Genomic DNA, 18,463 nt, shown 5'->3' with positions numbered 1-18,463 from the left:
TGGTGACCAACATCACTGTATTGTGTCACTATCCCAGAATGGCTCTCTCTACTGCATAGAGGCCAAAATAGACATTTCAGCATCAGAAACAAGTCATCTAAGAAGCTGAAAAATCAATGGGAACAACTCACAGTGAAGTTGCAGTGGGGCAAATAGGTACTTGGAACAATGAGACACAGGGAGGTAAGCTTATAAACAATATTCACAAGTTTTTTTGTGGGGTTTTCAGGCTATGTGGCCATGTCCAAGAAGAGTTTCTTCCTGATGTTTCACCAGCATCTGTGGCTGGCATCTTCAGAGAATGCTTGCCTGGAAAAGAGTGCCATAAAAGCCTTCGATTCCACAATATTCACAAGCTTTCTTTGGTGAGAGAGGGTGAAGAAAAACATTATCAACTGCAAGATTTTTTTCATTCTGGTGCAATAATGCCTGTGCTTTCCCCCTCCTCCTCCTCACCACCAATAATTAACACCCCCCCTCCAAAATGTGAATTTTGTGGGGGGGATCCCTTTTTTGAGCTTTAAAAATCCCTAATTTTCCTCTTGCTTGTCTGAAACAAAAACTTCAGCTGTAAGTTATAAGGTTCAGTCTATCAATTAAATCTATTACAGCTTACCAAGCTAATATATATCCATTTATTTATTTATTTCTCCCTTTGGAGAAGCTGTTGTCAAGATTTCATTCTGGAAAGAAGGTAGATGGGATCAAAGCCTGCAAATAAGCTACTAGGTCACAAAAGAGACCTTCACCTGCATTCCCTAGCTGCCCAGCCACAATGTGGGTCTCTAGTTTCTGATTATCACCAGCAGAGGGTACTCCAACACAGGCAAATGGACCAAATGACTGGACACAGCACCACCACCACCATTGCTCACTGCCACATGGTGGGCAATGCCCCCTTTCCCTTTGATGCAATGGGAATTAAGCCACAGAAATGTGGAAAAGCCAGGTGACGGCACCTGAACACAAGGTATGTTACAAGTCCTGCTTCCTAACCAAAGCTCAGAGCATGGTCATTCCAGATCCTCTGAAAGCTGCTCTTGAGAGCTAGAAGTCTCAATGAAGCAGCAAAACACTACTCAGTGCCCACATAATGCTTCATATTTTGGAGATCAGTGAAGCTCATGCATGGAGATAGGACATGGCTCTCCACGGATACAGATCAAGGACATCAGAGGCACTGAGGAGTGCATCTCATCTCTCCAACACCCCTCCCCTAGGACTGCATCCTTATGTTGGTTTCGTCACTCCAGTGTTTCCAACCAGCCACTGTTTATTTTCCTTCGCATCCATCTCCTTTTTTAGCGGGACTGACAAGACAGACTCTGTTTTGGCAGGGAGCCAGCAGCAGCAGAGTCTGAAAAGCTAATAAGCTCCAAAGCAAATTTCTTGTTCCTTCTTTCCTTAAATGACCCCAAATCCCCAAATCCACAAAAGAGTGACACCTCAACTCTCAACACTTAGCAAGCCCTCATCACCAGATCCCACAATGGGCCTGGATGAAGAAAGAGAATTTCCCACCTGCACAGGGACTCTGTAGTTGTGGCAATTGCTTGCTGAATCAGAGCTTGGTCATTTTACCTATCCAAGCTATAAATCCCAGCATTTTCCATCCAGCATGGACACTGGCCGTGGTGGCCCTTTGGAATCATGAGAATTCAAGGTCTGCCCATGGCACACTAGTCACATATATTTCATACAAGACAAAAATAAGGTGCAGCTGGTTTAATAGATTTTCAAGACGTGAATGTCAGAGATAGGCCTCCAAATAATGAACTACATTTTTGGAAGAGCAGATATTAATACATTATGCTATTAGAAGGACTAGTAATGGAAATTAACTATAGATATATAATGTTTTATTTAGATTATTATAGGTGATTTGATAATGTATGCATACCTTCCAACTATTCCAATTTGGCTGGGACAGTTCCAATTAATCCTGTTATCCCACTTTTTCAGATTGTTTTAAAACACCCCAGTTTCTCTTTTCTTGTCCCACTTTCTGCCTTCGTCCTTCGTCCATCAGCTGCTACATGAGTTTGCCCTTTGCTTATATCAGTTCCCCCTTTGACCTCAGCTCAGTTCAGTTGCAGAAAACTGAACTCAAAGTCCTCCCTCCATTCTCGTGGTCTTTGAACTCACGTCCCTCACTTATGCACGAGGGATGAATGGAGGAAGAATGAATGGGGTGTGTGCCTGTGGTGCGCACCTGCGCACCTCCTGCCTATATTAAAGCCAATGGGGTTTAAATATAAGCAAAACTCCATTTTCATGAGTGGGTCTGGAATGGATCCCCCGTGAAAAAGGAGGGGTGATTGTAGTTTGCACACAGTTAATTCAGTAGGGGAGAAGAAGGGCAGAGTCTTGTACTTTCTCAGTAGACTAAGACAAAAGCAAACTGCTGCAGACATTCCTAGCTTGTGTATTCTTCCTAATTAATAACATCTGCCATCTTGACCACACATATCCCAGTTTTCGTCTATGAAATGCTGGAGGTACGTCAGCAGCATCCCTGCCCTGGGAGTCACGCATTGTAGGGGGCAGGGCTCCTTGGGGCAGCAAGCAGGCCCTCTTTCTCAGTGCCACCGCATGGTCCTACTCATAAGTAGGACCATGTGGTGGCAGTGAGATGGAGGGGGGCCTGCACCTCTTCCTCAGTGCCTCTATGTTGTGCTACTTGTGGTGGTGGTGAGACATAAAGGAGGAAGTCTGTGGATGGCAAGCCCACAATGGGGGAGGGCATGCTGTACATAACTACACCTGATATACTGTATAGTCTTAAAATGCTTAAAAAGAATTAAAACCTGTTTGGTCTATAAAAAATGAGGCATAGCTCATTGGAGCATGTTGTCAAGAAAGCAGGCATGATCAGTCCTTCGTAGATGGGATGTGTATACCAAAAATGCCAGGGCCACAATAACCCCTCACTCACACCCCACTCCACCCTGCAGTTCTTCTGCCCTGGGTGCCTCAGCTGGCATTCTCAGGGGCCAGGCATTCAGTTCAGGGGGCCCTTTTGGTGGGGTCAGAGGAAGAGAAGGAGAAAAGTGGGGAGGAGTTATACAAACAGTCCTACCCGAGCCTGCACCTCCTGGGCCGGAAGCAGCCACGGCCTTACCGTGTTGAAACCCGGGAAGAGGCCCATGGCCGGCTGTGCCTCCACGGGGAACGACAGGAAGGGCTTGAGATCGAGAGGCGGCTGCATCATGGCTGGTGGCGGGCGCAGGATGGCCGGGATGGGGCCCGCCCGGCTCAGGCTGCCTAGGCAAGGAGAGACAAAGGGAAGCATCAAGAGCCTGTGGTGTTGAAGATGGCTGAGCAGCCACCAGCATTGCTTTCTTTCAGATCCCCATGTTTTCAAACCTCAAGTTCTTTCCATCCCAGATAACCAAGTTTGTGACTCTAGCATTAAGTTCTCTCCCATCTGCACTGGCCAAACTGAACAGGTACAGCACTTTCCAGTGTAGGGAGGACCCTTTTGGCCTTGCCTGCTTTGTGGCTGCTAAAGATGAGGAGCCTTCCAGCACGGAGGGCAGCGATCCTAATTCAGAACTAACATGGTTAAATATACAGGATTCAAACCCATGTCTTTCAGAGTTAGGCCTGTAAGGAAGAATTTGTGGCTGTATCTTCCTTATACTTTAATACCATTTTAACTCCCATGGCCCCATTGGTACAGAATCATGGGATTTGTAGGCCTGTTACAGACTGCCAAAATAAAGCTGCTTCAGGTCTCTTTGGAGGTATGCTGTTTAAATGATGCATGCATCCTAAGAATCCGGAAGCTGCACCAAAGCTGCACTCCAGTGCTTAGGAATGGAGTGTAGCTTTGGCGCAATCTCCGGACTCTTAGGACCCATGCATCATTTAAATAGCATACCTCCAAAGAGACCCAAAGCAGCTTTATTTTGGCAGTCTGTAACAGGCCGTAGTCTGGTAAGTAGTTCACCATGAAATCCACTGGATGACCCTGGGCCAGTCACACTCTCTCAGCCTCAAAGGAACACAAGGGCACCTCCCCATGAAGAAACTTCACAAGAAAATCCAGTGATAGGTTCACCTTAGGGTTGCCGTAAGTTGGAAATGAATTGAAGGCATGCAGAAGCAAAGGGGGTATTCTGAACTTTCTGCCAGAAAGCTGTAGTGTTGTTGTTCAGATGAAGCCTTCTCAACTAACTACAAATCCCATGATTCCATAGGACAGAAGTAGTATCAAAATGATATAATTATGTAATGTGTATACAACCTATCTCTTTCAGTTTCTCCCACTCTCCATTTGTCTTCCAAGTTCTTCCCATCTCAAATATAAAAACATTTGTGTATTTTGGTGAATTCTTATCAAAAAGCCAAATGCCAATGCCATTTGATCTCAGGACTCAAACATGAAGCTGAAACAGCCAAAAGAAGGATCATCGGACTGGCTTTTAATAGGTTGACAATACCTACAAATTCTTTTCACTGTTATCTGCTGGCTTATTAATTTTTTTTAATTAATTCATGTTCATGCTTTAAATGCTTTTTCTCTCACTTTTGGGTTCTTTTTATTTCATTTGATGTCTAACAAAGTCATTCTAGGGCTCCTTATCTAAAGCCCATCCATTTCTTGCTGCTCAGAGAAATGTATATTGGGTTAACCACAAAGGAACACTTGCTGGGGAAGTTCTGACAGCTGTAGTCTAAAAAGTAAGTTTTCCTGTCCCAGCTTTGGGACCAGGACTGACTGCTCATGGCAAACAGGTTGGCTCATTGGCCATAAATCTACTCTGCTGTTTTGCAGGGTAATATGCAATTAGACAGCATAGAGCTAATTTCACACTAAACAATGGAGCAAACCAGGATGAAACAACAACTAGACCAACTATAGGCACAGATAAGCAGAACTGTGTATTTTATTTCTGCCAAGTTTTCTGCTATAAGGTTACACCTTATAGCAGACTTCTGATTTGTAATCAGAAACTCTGCAAGTACCAGCTGATATCTATGGCATTTCCAAACAATATTTGCATAAATATGTACAGTTCATCCACCAAAAAAGGAATTTTCTCTCCTCCCCTACCCCAGCTTGCTTACATAACCATTTGTGCAGCCAGCCATCTGTCCTGGAAAGTTCAGTGGTAATTGCACATTATCTAGTGCCTATTGCAAAGGCTGGAAAGAGCAGAGGTGAAACTGCATGCTTTCTCTTCCTGCTCTCTTCCGCCACAGTAAGTGGGGGAGAAGCCAGTTCATGGTAAGGTGAAATTGACAGAAAGAGATTAAACGCCTGGTGGTAGTGAGATAGAATCACAGAGTTGGAAGAGACTCAAGAACCATCCACTATCATCCCATTCCCATGCAGGAACATACAATCAAAGCACCCCCAACAGATGGCCACCCAGCCTCTGTTTAAAGACCTCCAAAGAACAAGACTCCATCATTCTCCAAGGCTGTGTATGCCACTATTAACAGCCCTTACTGTGTTCCTAATGTTGCGGTGGAATCTCTTTTCCAGTAGCTTGCATCCATTGTTCTGGGTCCTAATCTCTAGAGCTGCAGAAAAGAAGCTTGCTCCATCCTCAATATGACACCTCTTTAAATATTTAAACATGGCTATCTTATCTCCTCTTAATCCTCTCTTCTCCAGGCTAAATATACCCAGCTCCCTAAGTCTCTCCTCATAAGACTTTATGTTTTCCAGACCCTTCACCATTTTGGTTGTTCTCCTCTGCACATGCCCTGCACATCCTTTTTGAATTGTGGTGCCCAGAAATGGAAGCAGTATTCTAGATAAAGCCACACCAAAGCAGAAGAAAGTGGTACTATTACTTCCCCCAATCTAGACACTATATTTGCATTGATGCAGCCTAGACTCACATTTGCTTTTTTAGCTGTTGCATCACATTGTTGACTCATGTTCAACCTGCGATCTACTAGGACCTCTAGATTCCTTTCATATGTACTGCTATATAATATCTTTGCATTTCATTCCACCCACCCCATCCCCAAGAGTAGTACCTTACTTTCTCCCTGTTGAAATTAATTTTGTTAGTTTTTGCCCAGTTTTCTAATCTATTAAAGTCATGTTGAATTTTGATCCTGCCTTCTGTGTTACTATCTATACCTCCTAATTTGGTGTTTTCTGCAAATTTGATAAGCATGCACCCTATTCCTTTATCCAAGTCATTGATACATATGTCGAACAGCACTGGGACCAGGACAGAACCCTGTGGCACCCCACTGGTCACTTCTCTCCAGGATGAACAGGAGCCATTGGTGAGCACGCTTTGGGTTCGGCCAGTCAACCAATTACAAATCTACCTAAGAATAGCAGTGTCTAACTTGCACCTTACTATCTTGTTTGCAAAAATCTCATGGGGGAGCATATTGATGGCCTTACTGAAATTAGGATATGCTATATCCGCAGTATTCCTTTCATCTACCAAGCTGGCAATTTTATTTAAAAAAACAAATACCATTTGTCTGGCATGACTGTTTTTGAGAAACCAAGTTGAATATTTGTGATTATAGCATTCCTTTCTAAATGCTTATAGACTGTCTGTTTAATGATCTATGGCCCGGGACAGATGAGCAGGAAGTGCTGGCCTTGGGCCAATTCTAGGGTTACAGAGCACACGGCAACTGCACACTCTGGAACCCTAGAATGTGCTGCTGCAGCCGCTGCCATCATGCTAGCCTCCCATCCACACGGGGGGTCACCATCTTGATGTAAGTGACGTGCAGCATATAGACATTGCTGCGTGTCGATTACGTCATGAGTGCGCCAATAGAACATTCATGATGTGCGCATGGCATCTAAAAAAGAACCTGTTTTTTCTGGGTTCTTTTTGGGTTGGAGGGATGTCAGGCAGTTTGGCTGCTGCGGCGTCCCTCCACAGGAAAACCAGCCGCCGCCAGCCTGGACTTTTGGGGCAGTCTGTTTTGCGCCTTTGTTAGTTTCATCCCTGCTTTTTGAAACTTTTGTGCACATACTTCCAAATTCTTGCAGGGTTTTCATCCATCCAACAACATCTGTTTTGTTTTTGCTTTTTTAATTCCCTGAGCAGCATGTCCAACAGTGTCTATGGTCCAAAACACACTGCAGAAATAATCCAGTTTGAGACTGCTTCAGCTGCCCTGGTTCAATGCCAGGGAATTCTGAGAACTGTAATTTTATGAGACATTTAGCCTTTTCTGTCAGGGAGTTCTAGTGCCACAATAAACTACAATTCCCAAGATTCCCTAGCACTGAGCCAGGGCAGTTAAAGTGGTCTCAAACTGGATTATTTCTGCAGTGTGTTTTGGCCCTATGTGTCCAGTAGATTCTATCTCCTGATCACCACAAAGAGAAAACGGATCAGATAAATTTAGACATAAGGAAACATATCATTGCTTGTCCTCATAAACATAACCATGATATTGGAAACTGACCTTGGTGGGCTACTATAGAATCCTTTAGCCACATATATATTAATCCACATATTCCTGGAATATGTCAGTTTTGCATTTATTCGTTCATAAGAATGCTCAGTCTGGTTTCTGTATTATTGTGCATTTTAAATTTTTTAAAGAGTTCACATAGGAATTTGTATTTAAATACACAATTTGGAATTGTTTTCCTCATCAAGTGTGCAATTACAGGATTTTTAAAAATCTAAATATACACTTTGAAGTAGTTTAGAATAAGTAAAGTTAACAGAAAAATTACTCTACAACAAGCAGGGAAGTGTTTAGACACAAAAGGAAGGAGACACAGGCTGCATCTGCATTGCAGATTTAATGCAGTTTGACACTGCTTGAGATACTATGACTCAATGCTACAGGATCCCAGGACTCATAATTTGTTGTGGCACCAGAGCTCTCTGACAGAGAATGCTAAATATCTCACAAAACTACAAATCCCAGAATTCCACAGCATTGAGCCATGGTAGCTCAAGCAGTGTCAAATTGCATTATTTCTGCAGTGCAGATGCAGCTGTAGTGGCCACCAAAACCTAGGAGAAGTACACTGGACCTTGGTGGGCCAGGAACACCTTCAGCACCCTAACCATTCAGAATCTTGGAATATTCGTGGGCAGTATTTCATCTTCCTCAAGTATTTGTGCTGTGCTTTGAGGACATCTCCATATGCCCAATACAGTGACAGTGTAAAACAACAGAAATACATTCCATAAATGTGCTGAAACTATGAAATATCTATAGGTTTCTCAGCAGAATTTTGTTTTTTCAGAATGTGGAATTTAGGACTGCATGGCAGCAAAACTCCCCCACCCCCTTAAGCTTATATCATACACATTCCCACATACTCACATGTATAAAGGTTTAAGACATGCTAATGCAGCACATTTATGCAAAAGGAGCAAAATTGCTGCAGAATTTCAAATGTTAAAGAATTAATTGCAGTGATAAAAATCAACTGAACATTTAACATGCAAGTAAAAGTTTCCCGCCACCACCAACCTCTCCCCCTCCACCAATCAATCAAAAAACCTAACAACAAGCAAACTTTAATATCTAGCCCATCTCTAAGTGATCAACAAGCAAGAACCAGAAGGATCCTGGCTTAAACACATTAAATGAAAAACCCATCTCCATACTATTTTTTCTTTCTGACCACTCTGAAAAAATGCAGAGAGCAGAACACCATATTTAGAAGAAAACAGCAACACTCCTCTCAAGAACATCATGAAGTCATCTTGATAGAGGCTTTATGGTGCATCAGGGATAGGGAATGTGTGGCCCTAAAGATGGTGTAGGGACTACAACTCCCACAGTCTCTCACCACTGGCTATGCTGGCTAAGAGCAGATGAGAGTTGTAGTTCAACATTATGCAGAGGGCTGTGTGATTCTCACTCCTAAAGTACCTAAATGTATTTAAACACATGAGGTAAATCAGATTGATTGGTCTCTTAATAGCCAAACAGTTAATACAATTTTAAAAACATAACTTAATATTGGTTGATAGCCCCAACTTGCCTATGGTATATTAGTCATCTGCATCATGCATTCTGAGCACAGAATTTAGACTTGTTTTGCTTGGAGCACAAATGAAACAACTTCACTTGGGTGGATCCAAAAGTATAGGAAAGCTTTATCATTCTTGCAAACTATCAGCCAGGTAGTGACTTCTCAGAGTTAGGATTGCAAAACTGTATCTACCACCACCACCATCATTACCCTGCATTGATCCCACCTTTATCTGGGGAGTGGGGGGCGGGGAGTACCAAGGCAAGTGACACAGCTTGGAAAAAACAATGGGGAAATGTTTCCTACTAAATTGTTTCACATGCATTTTGGGCTCCCAGTCTGACACTGGTACACAAACACCATTGTAGTGTGCTGCTGGTGATGTTAAATTACCAGTGTTCTGACTGCCCCCCCCCCCCCCCCGGAAGAGTATGAAACATTAGTGAAATTGGCTAAACATGCCAGCATTAGCTATTGTTTTGAATGGTAATGTGTTAACCTTCATTAGCTGGTTAGCATTAATAATTCAAGAAGTGATATATTAGTAATGTGTTGTTTGTCTGTATGTACCTTCAAGTCACCTGTTGATTTATTGCAACCCCATGAATTTTAAAGGGTTTTCTTAGGCAAGTTACTAACTTATTATTTTTAAAGGTAGACAAATTTCCAACAGTTCTTTTAAAATGCTAAACATATATTTTTAAATGACAAATAAAATTGCTTGCTATGCTTCTAAAAAATAACATTTTAGTATTAACTTTAAAATGCCAAAATGAAGCCTTAGTTATTCCCTCACTGGCACCAAAGATGATGCATTGAAGTAATACTGTTACTTCTAATGCATTACCTCCAAATTCTGCAGCAGGAGTAAGGAGACACTGTACAGGGATTGTACTGATGATATCTACAATGAAATTCCTTACCCTAATAATTCAGGATTGTAAACTCTGATACACCGGGGTTTGGGGAACAAAATATATCAAATGCAAAACAAGTCAAATTCACACCACTATCACCATCTTTCCATGCTCTTTCATTGTAGAGGGAACAAGAGACAAGATATGCAAAGGGAGTCTTCACAAGATTGTAGCCAAGGGAATGTGTACTCCACAATCCCAGGACTACTTTTGATAGATTAAAATTCAGATTCTCAGTTTCGAGTGGTCTTGCTGTTGGGGAATTTTGACAAGAAAAACAACAGCAGCAACAACTTTTCTAACTTGCGGAGTTCCTCGTGGAGAATGACTTCAAAACAGAAGTGAAGAATGTCTGGCCTTCAGGATATTTTGGACTTCAGTTCCAAATGTCCCCAGCTAGCAGAAGCGATGGTAAAGTACTGGGGGGGGGGGGTGCATTCTGGAAGACCAAATTTTACTCACCTCTGCTTTATAACATGTGGACACAAAGGGGATCTACACTATACAATTACAGCCTTTTGGTACCACTTTATCACAGCTTAAACTTATTGAAGTCTAGGATTTGTAATTTCATGAGAAACTCAGAATTTTCTGCTAGAGGACTTCAATGCTATAATGCACTAGAAAATTCTGAGTGTCTCACTACACAGGGATTTGACACAAGGAAACAATGGGAATTAAAATGCTATCAAATTGTTTGCAGTGTATGTACATCCACAGTCTCTGGCAGTCACCACACCACAAAAATAATGCACATGGGCCTGCATGGAGTAGGAGAATGGCTTGACTTTCCCTGCCTGGAGGAAAGGAGTCCTTGTGGTCAAAGTAGTATCCTTCTCATTCAGGGGAAGGCTGGATGGTAAGAGAGCTTTCGCTCTGATAACAAGTGTCAAACATGGTTTGAAAGCAGGGTCACACCTTGTGACTAATACACTTGTCTGATCACCCTTTCAGGGATGTAGCTAGGATTTTAGGAAGGGGGGATCCAGACTAAGAGCCACCATTACAATGGGGTTTGGGTGCAGTGGTGCAGCAGCACACACCATTCATTTTTCTAATGGAAGGGGAGGTTCCGGACCCCAAGAACCCCCCCCCCCGGCTACGTCCCTGACCCTTTCACTTAAGCTAAAACTGGTTTACGGATTGTTTCATGTCCTTTAAAGCCCTATACTCCTTGGGTCCAAACTCTGAAAAACTGTATCTCTCTGTATAAGCCGGTCCAAGCTTAAAGATCTAAGGGAAAGGGCTTTCTCTTGGTCCCACTACCGTTACAGGCACATTTGGTGAGTATGTGGGGGACAGAGCCTTCTCAGTGATTGCTCCCAAGTTGAGGAATTCCTTTCCCAGGGAGGTCCAGACTTTCCATCAGCAGATAAAGACCTTTTTTTATTGAAGGAGGCATTTGGTTTTTAATACGTTGCAACAGATGGAGCTTTTAAGGGGAAAGTGTTGTATTTCTATTTTAATATGTTTTAAGTGTGTTTTTAAAACAGCTTCTAACTTGTGTTTGTTTGTTTTTTAAATAGAGGTTTGGTTTAATTGTGTTTTAACTTTTGTACTAAGAGATTTTTTTTTAATAATGGTATTGTGCTTTTGAAAGGTTTTATGCTGCCTTGAATCCCATGCTGGGAGAAAGATGGAATGTAAATTAAATAAGTTAATAAATAAATGCATTTTTAAAAATACCAAGAAACCTATTTGACCAGAAGAAGATGCAGGATAAAACCAATGTATACCTATAGCCCAAAGAGATGCCTCTCCCAAGTCACTTCCAAGTTCCTTAAGCACCCTGAATTTGTATGTCTCCCACCTGAGAACCCTGCTACCCACTCCTCGTTCTCAGCTGCTGGTTGGTGGATTTAGATCAGGGAATGGACAATTGTGGTCCTCCAGAGATCTTGGTCTACAACATTAGCCTTTGCTAGCCTAGCCAGTAGGAAAGGACTGAGAAGTTGCTGGTCAAAACCACCAGGAAGGTCAAAGTTGCCCAAACCTGTTGTGGTCAGATGCTTCTCCCTACACTACAGTTTCTGGTCTTACCCAAGACCAGGCTGATCGTTAGGATGAATGCCTCAGACAGTTGATTTGGGGTGTCATGGAGGAGGGAAGGGGGAAAGAGGAAGGGGGTGTTTAGCTTTTCTCCCCAGAATAGATTTTGACTGGGGAGAGGGGCTGCATTTGCTACTCTACCACTAGTCTCAACATGACTTGCAGTGACAGAAAGAACAAGGCCAGACACTCTCTTATATGAAATACTCAAGGTGATCCCTGCTAGCACCAGTCAGAATGATGTAGACCATGCAGATGTCCTCTGAGACACAAACTCCAGAAAAGACTTCCGCAAACTTCAGAACTTTCCTACTGTATGCACAGACTAGCACTTAGGAAAGCAAGTCCCTTTTGGTCTGTCACTCTGTCTCAGACAGGCCTGGGTTTTTATGAAGATAAACTGGAAAGGAGGAGCCATGTATGCTGCCTTCACAAATAACAAACTATTGCTGTGAGGAGAAAGGTAGTCAAGAGCTGATGCAATCAGTAAGGTTCTCACGCAATTTTCAAGTGGTGCCAAATCCATGAAGAATATGCAACATTTCACAACCCATGCACATCATGTGGTTTGACACCAGTGGGAAGGAGATCCTCCAAGACCTCAGGCCCCCAAGGGCATCAGTACACAATGGAGATTGAAGAATCACACTGCACCAATTTCCATGGAAGTACATATGATATAACAGGCCCACCTTCTAAGCTAAGCTTGCCATAGACAAAAGTGGGTACCAAAGGTGGAGGACACAGATCCTACCATACTCATCAATCTTCACTGCGAAAGTACAGTGACTGGCATTTCTTTTAGAATTTTTTTAAAAATGTGGTTTTTAAAAAAAATAATGTTAGAGACTTCAAATGGAATTTTCTTGAATTTTGTTCAGCAGAAATACAAAGAATTTGCATGGCAATCAATTGGAGGGATGGGAGAGAGGGATGAAATGGTTCATCAAACCTCCCTTTGTGTGTGTTGCTGTTGTATATTTCCTAGTTTGGGCAGGATCAGCAATGGCACTCCCAGAAGTCTTGGTAGGTAGCCAGTACCATCCCAACCCTTCCTTATCCTGAGGCACAAGAAGACTTTATGATGAAACCATGATGTCATGTGAAGAGTTGTCAGGAAGCCAGTCAGGGCAACAGCAATGCTTCCTGTCCCACTGCAGGGCAGGACTGGGGTTGTGGTCATGGGAAGCAATGTTACATCACTCTTGTCCTAACAGAGGTAAATGTGTTGAAATAGAGTGAACATCTGACTTCAAAGGAATGAAAAACTTAACTGAACAGGCCTAGGAGGGCGATGCAGGCCAAAACCGTACCTCCTAACTTCTGTCTCCCAGTCCCAAATTGAAAGTGTTCCCTTCTAATACACCCAGACGGACCTCCGAGCACTGAGGCCTCTTAAAATTTGACCAGTGCACAACAAAAGAATCTATTGGTCCTTCAGATGTTGTTGGACTTCAGCTGCCATGAGCCCCAAGCCAGCATGGCATTGGTTAGGGATAGTGGCAGCTGCAGTCCAAGAGAAGCACCAAAGGTTTCCTCTCCTTATTGTTGGAATTGTGGGGTATCTGTGTGCTCCTTCCAGCTACTGGGACTCCAGGGACTGCCTTGCTTCATACTCACTGGTGTAGTGGTAAATTTTGAAGTGTAGATCCTCACTAAGACAGTCTCTGTAGCAACATGCTCATGGAAAGCCCCAAAATGCACGCAACTTTGTCCATGTAAAAAAAATGCTAAATGGTTTTATCTTCATCAGGATTGTGTCTTTTGTAGAGCTGTTGGGCCTTGCTAACTCAAAAGCAAACCAATACTTTCTACTACAACAGTGATATCCCACAATAATACGTTTATCTGTACTTTGTTTTAACCCGTGTTATAAATATCCTTGGTTTATTCCAAGTGATTTTAGAATTTGTTATAACTGAAAATCAACTTCCAGTTCACTTCCTCTTAGAAAAATAAAGGCCTCCTCATAGCCTAAAATGGTCCATGGCAGCCTCAAAGATGGCAAAGATGCCTCCTACTCTCCACTAAGGTCATTGTTGGGGGAACACACACCCCCTGCAAAATTTTGGACCTTGGTGCATACAGGGTGAGGGGCAACAGAAATGGCCCTTATGGGCTACATGTGGCCCATGGGAGTGCATTTTCCCCAACCTAGGATAAAGTAAAACCACTGTTTGCATCCCTGAAGTATCACAGAATCCCACCGAAGCTATCAATTTAAAACAAACATTTGGAATCTTCCAGCCACTCTAGCTGTCTGAGGTAATACAGTTCACTCCAAGTAGCTGCTCACCATGCTCACACAGCTATATTTGTCAGCTCTCTGCTTCCACATGTTCCTACAGTCCTGGCAGGTGGGGGTGGGGGACACAACAACCAGAACCACTTGCCACTCTTAAGGCTCTCTTGTGTCCTTACCATGCCCAGCCTATCCCTGGCACAGTTGCTTGGAAGGACTAGGATGGCGCAAGGGCTTAAAGCAGCTTAACATCCACTTTTACCCAGCAGCACAGTGGCATGGATCCAGAATGGAAGCTAGAGAATCTTTCCAGGGGGCCAGGGAGATAATAAGGTCCTTCTGGTTTTCAAATCTCTCTCTCTCTCTCTCTCTCTCTCTCTCTCTCACACACACACACACACAGAGAGAGAGAGAGAGAGAGAGAGAGAGCGCAACAGCAGCCAAGAGGACAAATGCCCTTACTTAATGTTCCTAGTGCTATTATTACTATTTACAGTGTGCCCTGCTAAACAGGGACAGTCTGCGTTCTAGAACCAGTTCTGCCCTGCCCCATTAATGCTTAGCTCTGGGATATCTCAAGTAACTATACAATGCATCTGCACAAGAGATGCTCAGATCTTTACTTCACCATTAGAAGGCTCCAAGCAGCTACACACACCTGGAAGTGAGAGGGAGGACTTAAGTCGGCCAGAGGAGAGGGCAGTGATCGTTCTGGGGTGGTGTCTGACTGGAAGCTGATGAACCTGCCTGGACCTTTTAAACTTTTTAAAGTAATGAGACCATCTCTGGCTAAGGCACTGCTTCTCTTGCCCTGTTTTCCAGGTGCCTCCACACCACTCTGCCTCCTGTAACACATAGAGCATATGCTTTATCCCACAATCTTGAAAGAGGACATGGCCGTACAGACTGGTTGCCATATTTTCCTTCCACCTCAGACCGGATCCCTGGGTTAGTTCTGGCAATCCTAATGTGGCATATAGTTGCCAGGCAGACTTGAACCTGAGCACCTCCTACATGTAGAAATCAACCGCCCAGTCTGCATGTTTCCTGACACTATATTAAAGGGGCCTCAGTCCCTCATAAGCCTGTTTGACTCCTCCTTCACCTATTTGGCTGCAATGGGATATTGTAGTTTCACATTTGTATTGCCATTTTTGGGGTGTATCCACCCTGCACATTTATACCAGTTTGATACTGCTTTCACTGTCACAGCTCTATCTTTTATTATCCTGGGATTTGTAGTGTGCAGTGGTGCAGAAAGCCCTAACACTGTAGCACAACAAAATTCTAAGAATCTCACTAACCTACAGATCACAGGATTCCATGGGATGTCATGCTGTTACAAATGTCCATGGTGTCATGCTGTTACAAATGCACTGTGTGGATACCTTTTCGGTTGTGCAATGGCTAAAACACAGCAGAGCAGGAACATCCTGAGCTCAGCATCTGGGGAAATCCTAATCCAGGAGTTAACTTGTAGCCTTCCAGATATTTTGAGCTACAGCTCCAATCTGCCTAGCCTCCACAGTCAATGGTAAGAGATTGTGGGAGTTAAAGTTCAAAATATCGGGAGGCCCAAAAGTTCCCCACAGCTGTCCTGGATGTTAGAGGAATCACATGAAAATTTCCAGTTGCTTTAAGGCTCTGCAAGCAAATGTCAGTGATAAACAGCTGGGGGGGGGGGGAAGGCTTGAGATTTTGGGAGCAGGCAAACAGATGACTGCCCACAGCCACTTCCAGAGTTTGGCTGTGCAACAATCTCAGTGCAGAAAAGGGAATTTTCCCTGGATATGGAGGAGTTTGCACGCCATCCCCACCATCAGCAGCAAAAAGGCCAACCATCTGCCTGTCTTAATACAAGCATGTTTTTTTCCCGTAACGAGGCCACGCAGAACATCAATAAAAGATGGCACTGCAAATTTGTGTGGGTGTCGACAGCAGGGTGCGCCTGTGTTTGGGTTTGTGTATAGTAAGGAAGAGAAGGCATGATGCTTCAGAACAATGACTGGGGGCTGGAAAAATGCCAGCAGCCAGCCACCTGGGGTTTAGGTCTGTTTTTGTGTTTTGTTTTGTTGTTTTTAAATGAAACGTGATACTTAAAATGGGGAACATATCCCTCACTTTTCCAGTCATATGCCCCAACTTAAGAATTTGAAACAGCTCACTCCTTAAATCCTGAGAGAATCAGAATTGGCTCACAGCATTTTAGTACCTGGGAAGCAGATAATCCCAAACGGCATTTTCGCTGTCCATTCGTGCACAAGAGAGCAGAGCCCACTGGGATCTTCTTACATGAAAGCCTTGCTGAAACAACGCTAGTGGTCAGTGTGGGCTTGTGTGGAACAATTTTGCCCAGTCTCCTGCTCTTCCAACCTTTACAGAATATTAAATCTGTTGCCTGAGATAGTCAATTGATGAGAAGGTGACTTGGTCTGCTGACAATGACTCCTTCCACAGGTACCGGTCCTATCATTAGGCAGAATTAATCATCTGCCTCTGGCAGCAGATACTGAGGGGCGGTAACAGTAGTTGTTTGGTTCTTTCTCATGCATCTCATTGCCATTCCCCTCTGTAAGAGGATAGAGTGATATGCAGCACATGCCCTATCCTGTATGCCTAAACTTGGGAAAGATGCTATCCTTTTTTCTATATCCAACTAGCAATCCCAACAGCTCCTGTACTGGGGAGGGAAGCATGCTCCTTGTCTTGTGCCTTGGAGATTATCACACGGGAGAGGAAAGCGTTCTTTTTCCCTTGCTTAATTCATGTTATTAGAGGAAGATTATCACACCCCAGTGCTTATCCCATTCTTTTACCATCTGTAAAGAGTAATGGAGTGGTCATTTGGTTTTAATGGGAGCAAAATATCTTGTGTCAGGCTGCCACTCTGGCACATATACTCTACATTACTTTCTATTAATCATGTCCAGGGTGGCCTTGTTATTTGAATCAACTGCCTTGGCTCAATGAACGGTGACAGAGCCACCTCCTGCCCACATGCTAGAGATGGCAAAATGTTAGGTGGAAGGGACACCCACCTAGCACCCCAAGGGGAACACATTTCCTCAGATGAAAAGCTCATTCAAAATTACATAGGTAGATACATTCCCCTACATATTAGGTACAGCAGAAAAATAATGAGCTCTAGAAGGAACCGGGTCAAAGCAGTAGTTCTACCACTGCTTCCACCACTACCACCTCCACCTTATAAGCCCCTGATAAAAGCTGGGAATGTGTTAAAGTAACTATGGAGTGTTACAGACCACCTGAAAGCGGTGGTCTGCCGGCGCTGCTGGTTGCTGCGTCCGGGAACCGCAGCGGTCAAAACGCGCGGTTCCTGGACGCGGCAAAAAGAAGCCCGAAAATGGCGCTTCTTTCTGTGCCCCGGAAGTGGTGCCGCAAGTGCCCAATGGCGTACTCACAGCATCACTTCTGCCGCGCAATGTGCGGACGCTATGCATCCGCAACTTCAAGATGGTGGCGCCCGTATGGAATGGGCCCCACCATTTTGTACATACCCAGTACATACTAGGGTTAGGGGCGTGCGTAAAGCACCCCTTTCCTAACCCTAGTACGTACTGGGTACGTACTTTACGCCCGTTTATATTACTTATCATGAATTATTTCTGAGGTAGCAGGGGGACAAACAAGTCTCCCCCACACACTGTTTGTGTGATAGGCCCAATTTAAATGGGCGCTATGAGGCGCCCCGGTCACATGCGAGGGGCAGTGCTTTCAAATGCCCCTCACACGTGACGGGGCATAACAATGGCAGCGCCCTATACACATGGGCACCACCATTTTGACGTGATGGATGCCTAGCGTTCTCATGTCTCGGTGCGGTTGTGACGCTGCAAGTGCACCATTGGCGCCTTGCGGTGTCACAACGGTGCCGCAAAAAGAACCCACTTTTTACGGATTCTTTTTGCTGTGCGAGGGAGCTGCGCGGTTTGTCCACTGCGGCTCCCTCGCACAGCAAACTAGGGCGGCGGCAGACCGCCCTTTTGGGCGGTCTGTATCCCGCCATAGTTTTAGATTACAGGTTGAATCTCTCTTATCAAGCATTCTAAAATGCAAAATGTTCCAAAATCCAAAAGTATCCACATGAGTGGCTGAGATAGTGACTTCTCTGTGAATCACACAAATGGGTCATATCTGCGCCTGGGCAGAAAGCTCGGAAATTTCTGGAATCAATAGGCAAAACTAAGGCCGGTTACACACCGGCACTTTAGTGCGTGACGAGCACGCACTAGGGTTACAAAAGGGCGGTGCTTCTGCACCTCCCTAACCCTAGTGCGTGCTCGTCAC

At 44.0% G+C, this 18,463-nt stretch overlaps 1 protein-coding gene across 6 annotated transcripts in view; it reads right to left on the bottom strand.

The window, feature by feature from the left end:
• The window catches only part of ZNF385A (zinc finger protein 385A), a 290,379-nt gene that overhangs the window by 126,741 nt on the left and 145,175 nt on the right, over window positions 1-18,463 (bottom strand). For 4 of the 6 annotated variants that reach the window (XM_089480976.1, XM_089481003.1, XM_089480985.1 and 1 more), the window contains one exon: window positions 3,080-3,264. The exons of 1 other annotated variant lie outside the window; for it this stretch is intronic. In XM_089480976.1, coding sequence (XP_089337102.1) covers window positions 3,080-3,264 — 185 coding nt within the window. The remainder of the gene's footprint in view (window positions 1-3,079; window positions 3,265-18,463) is intronic. One more of the 6 variants, XM_089480994.1, reaches the window with a different exon arrangement.

This window comes from Sceloporus occidentalis, unplaced genomic scaffold, assembly GCF_023333645.1.
Source record: "Sceloporus occidentalis isolate IW3139 unplaced genomic scaffold, rSceOcc1.0.p SCAF_1, whole genome shotgun sequence".
NCBI lineage: Eukaryota > Metazoa > Chordata > Lepidosauria > Squamata > Phrynosomatidae > Sceloporus > Sceloporus occidentalis.
Note: the sequence above shows the minus strand (reverse complement) of the source record. Positions and strands in the feature narration are given on the sequence as shown.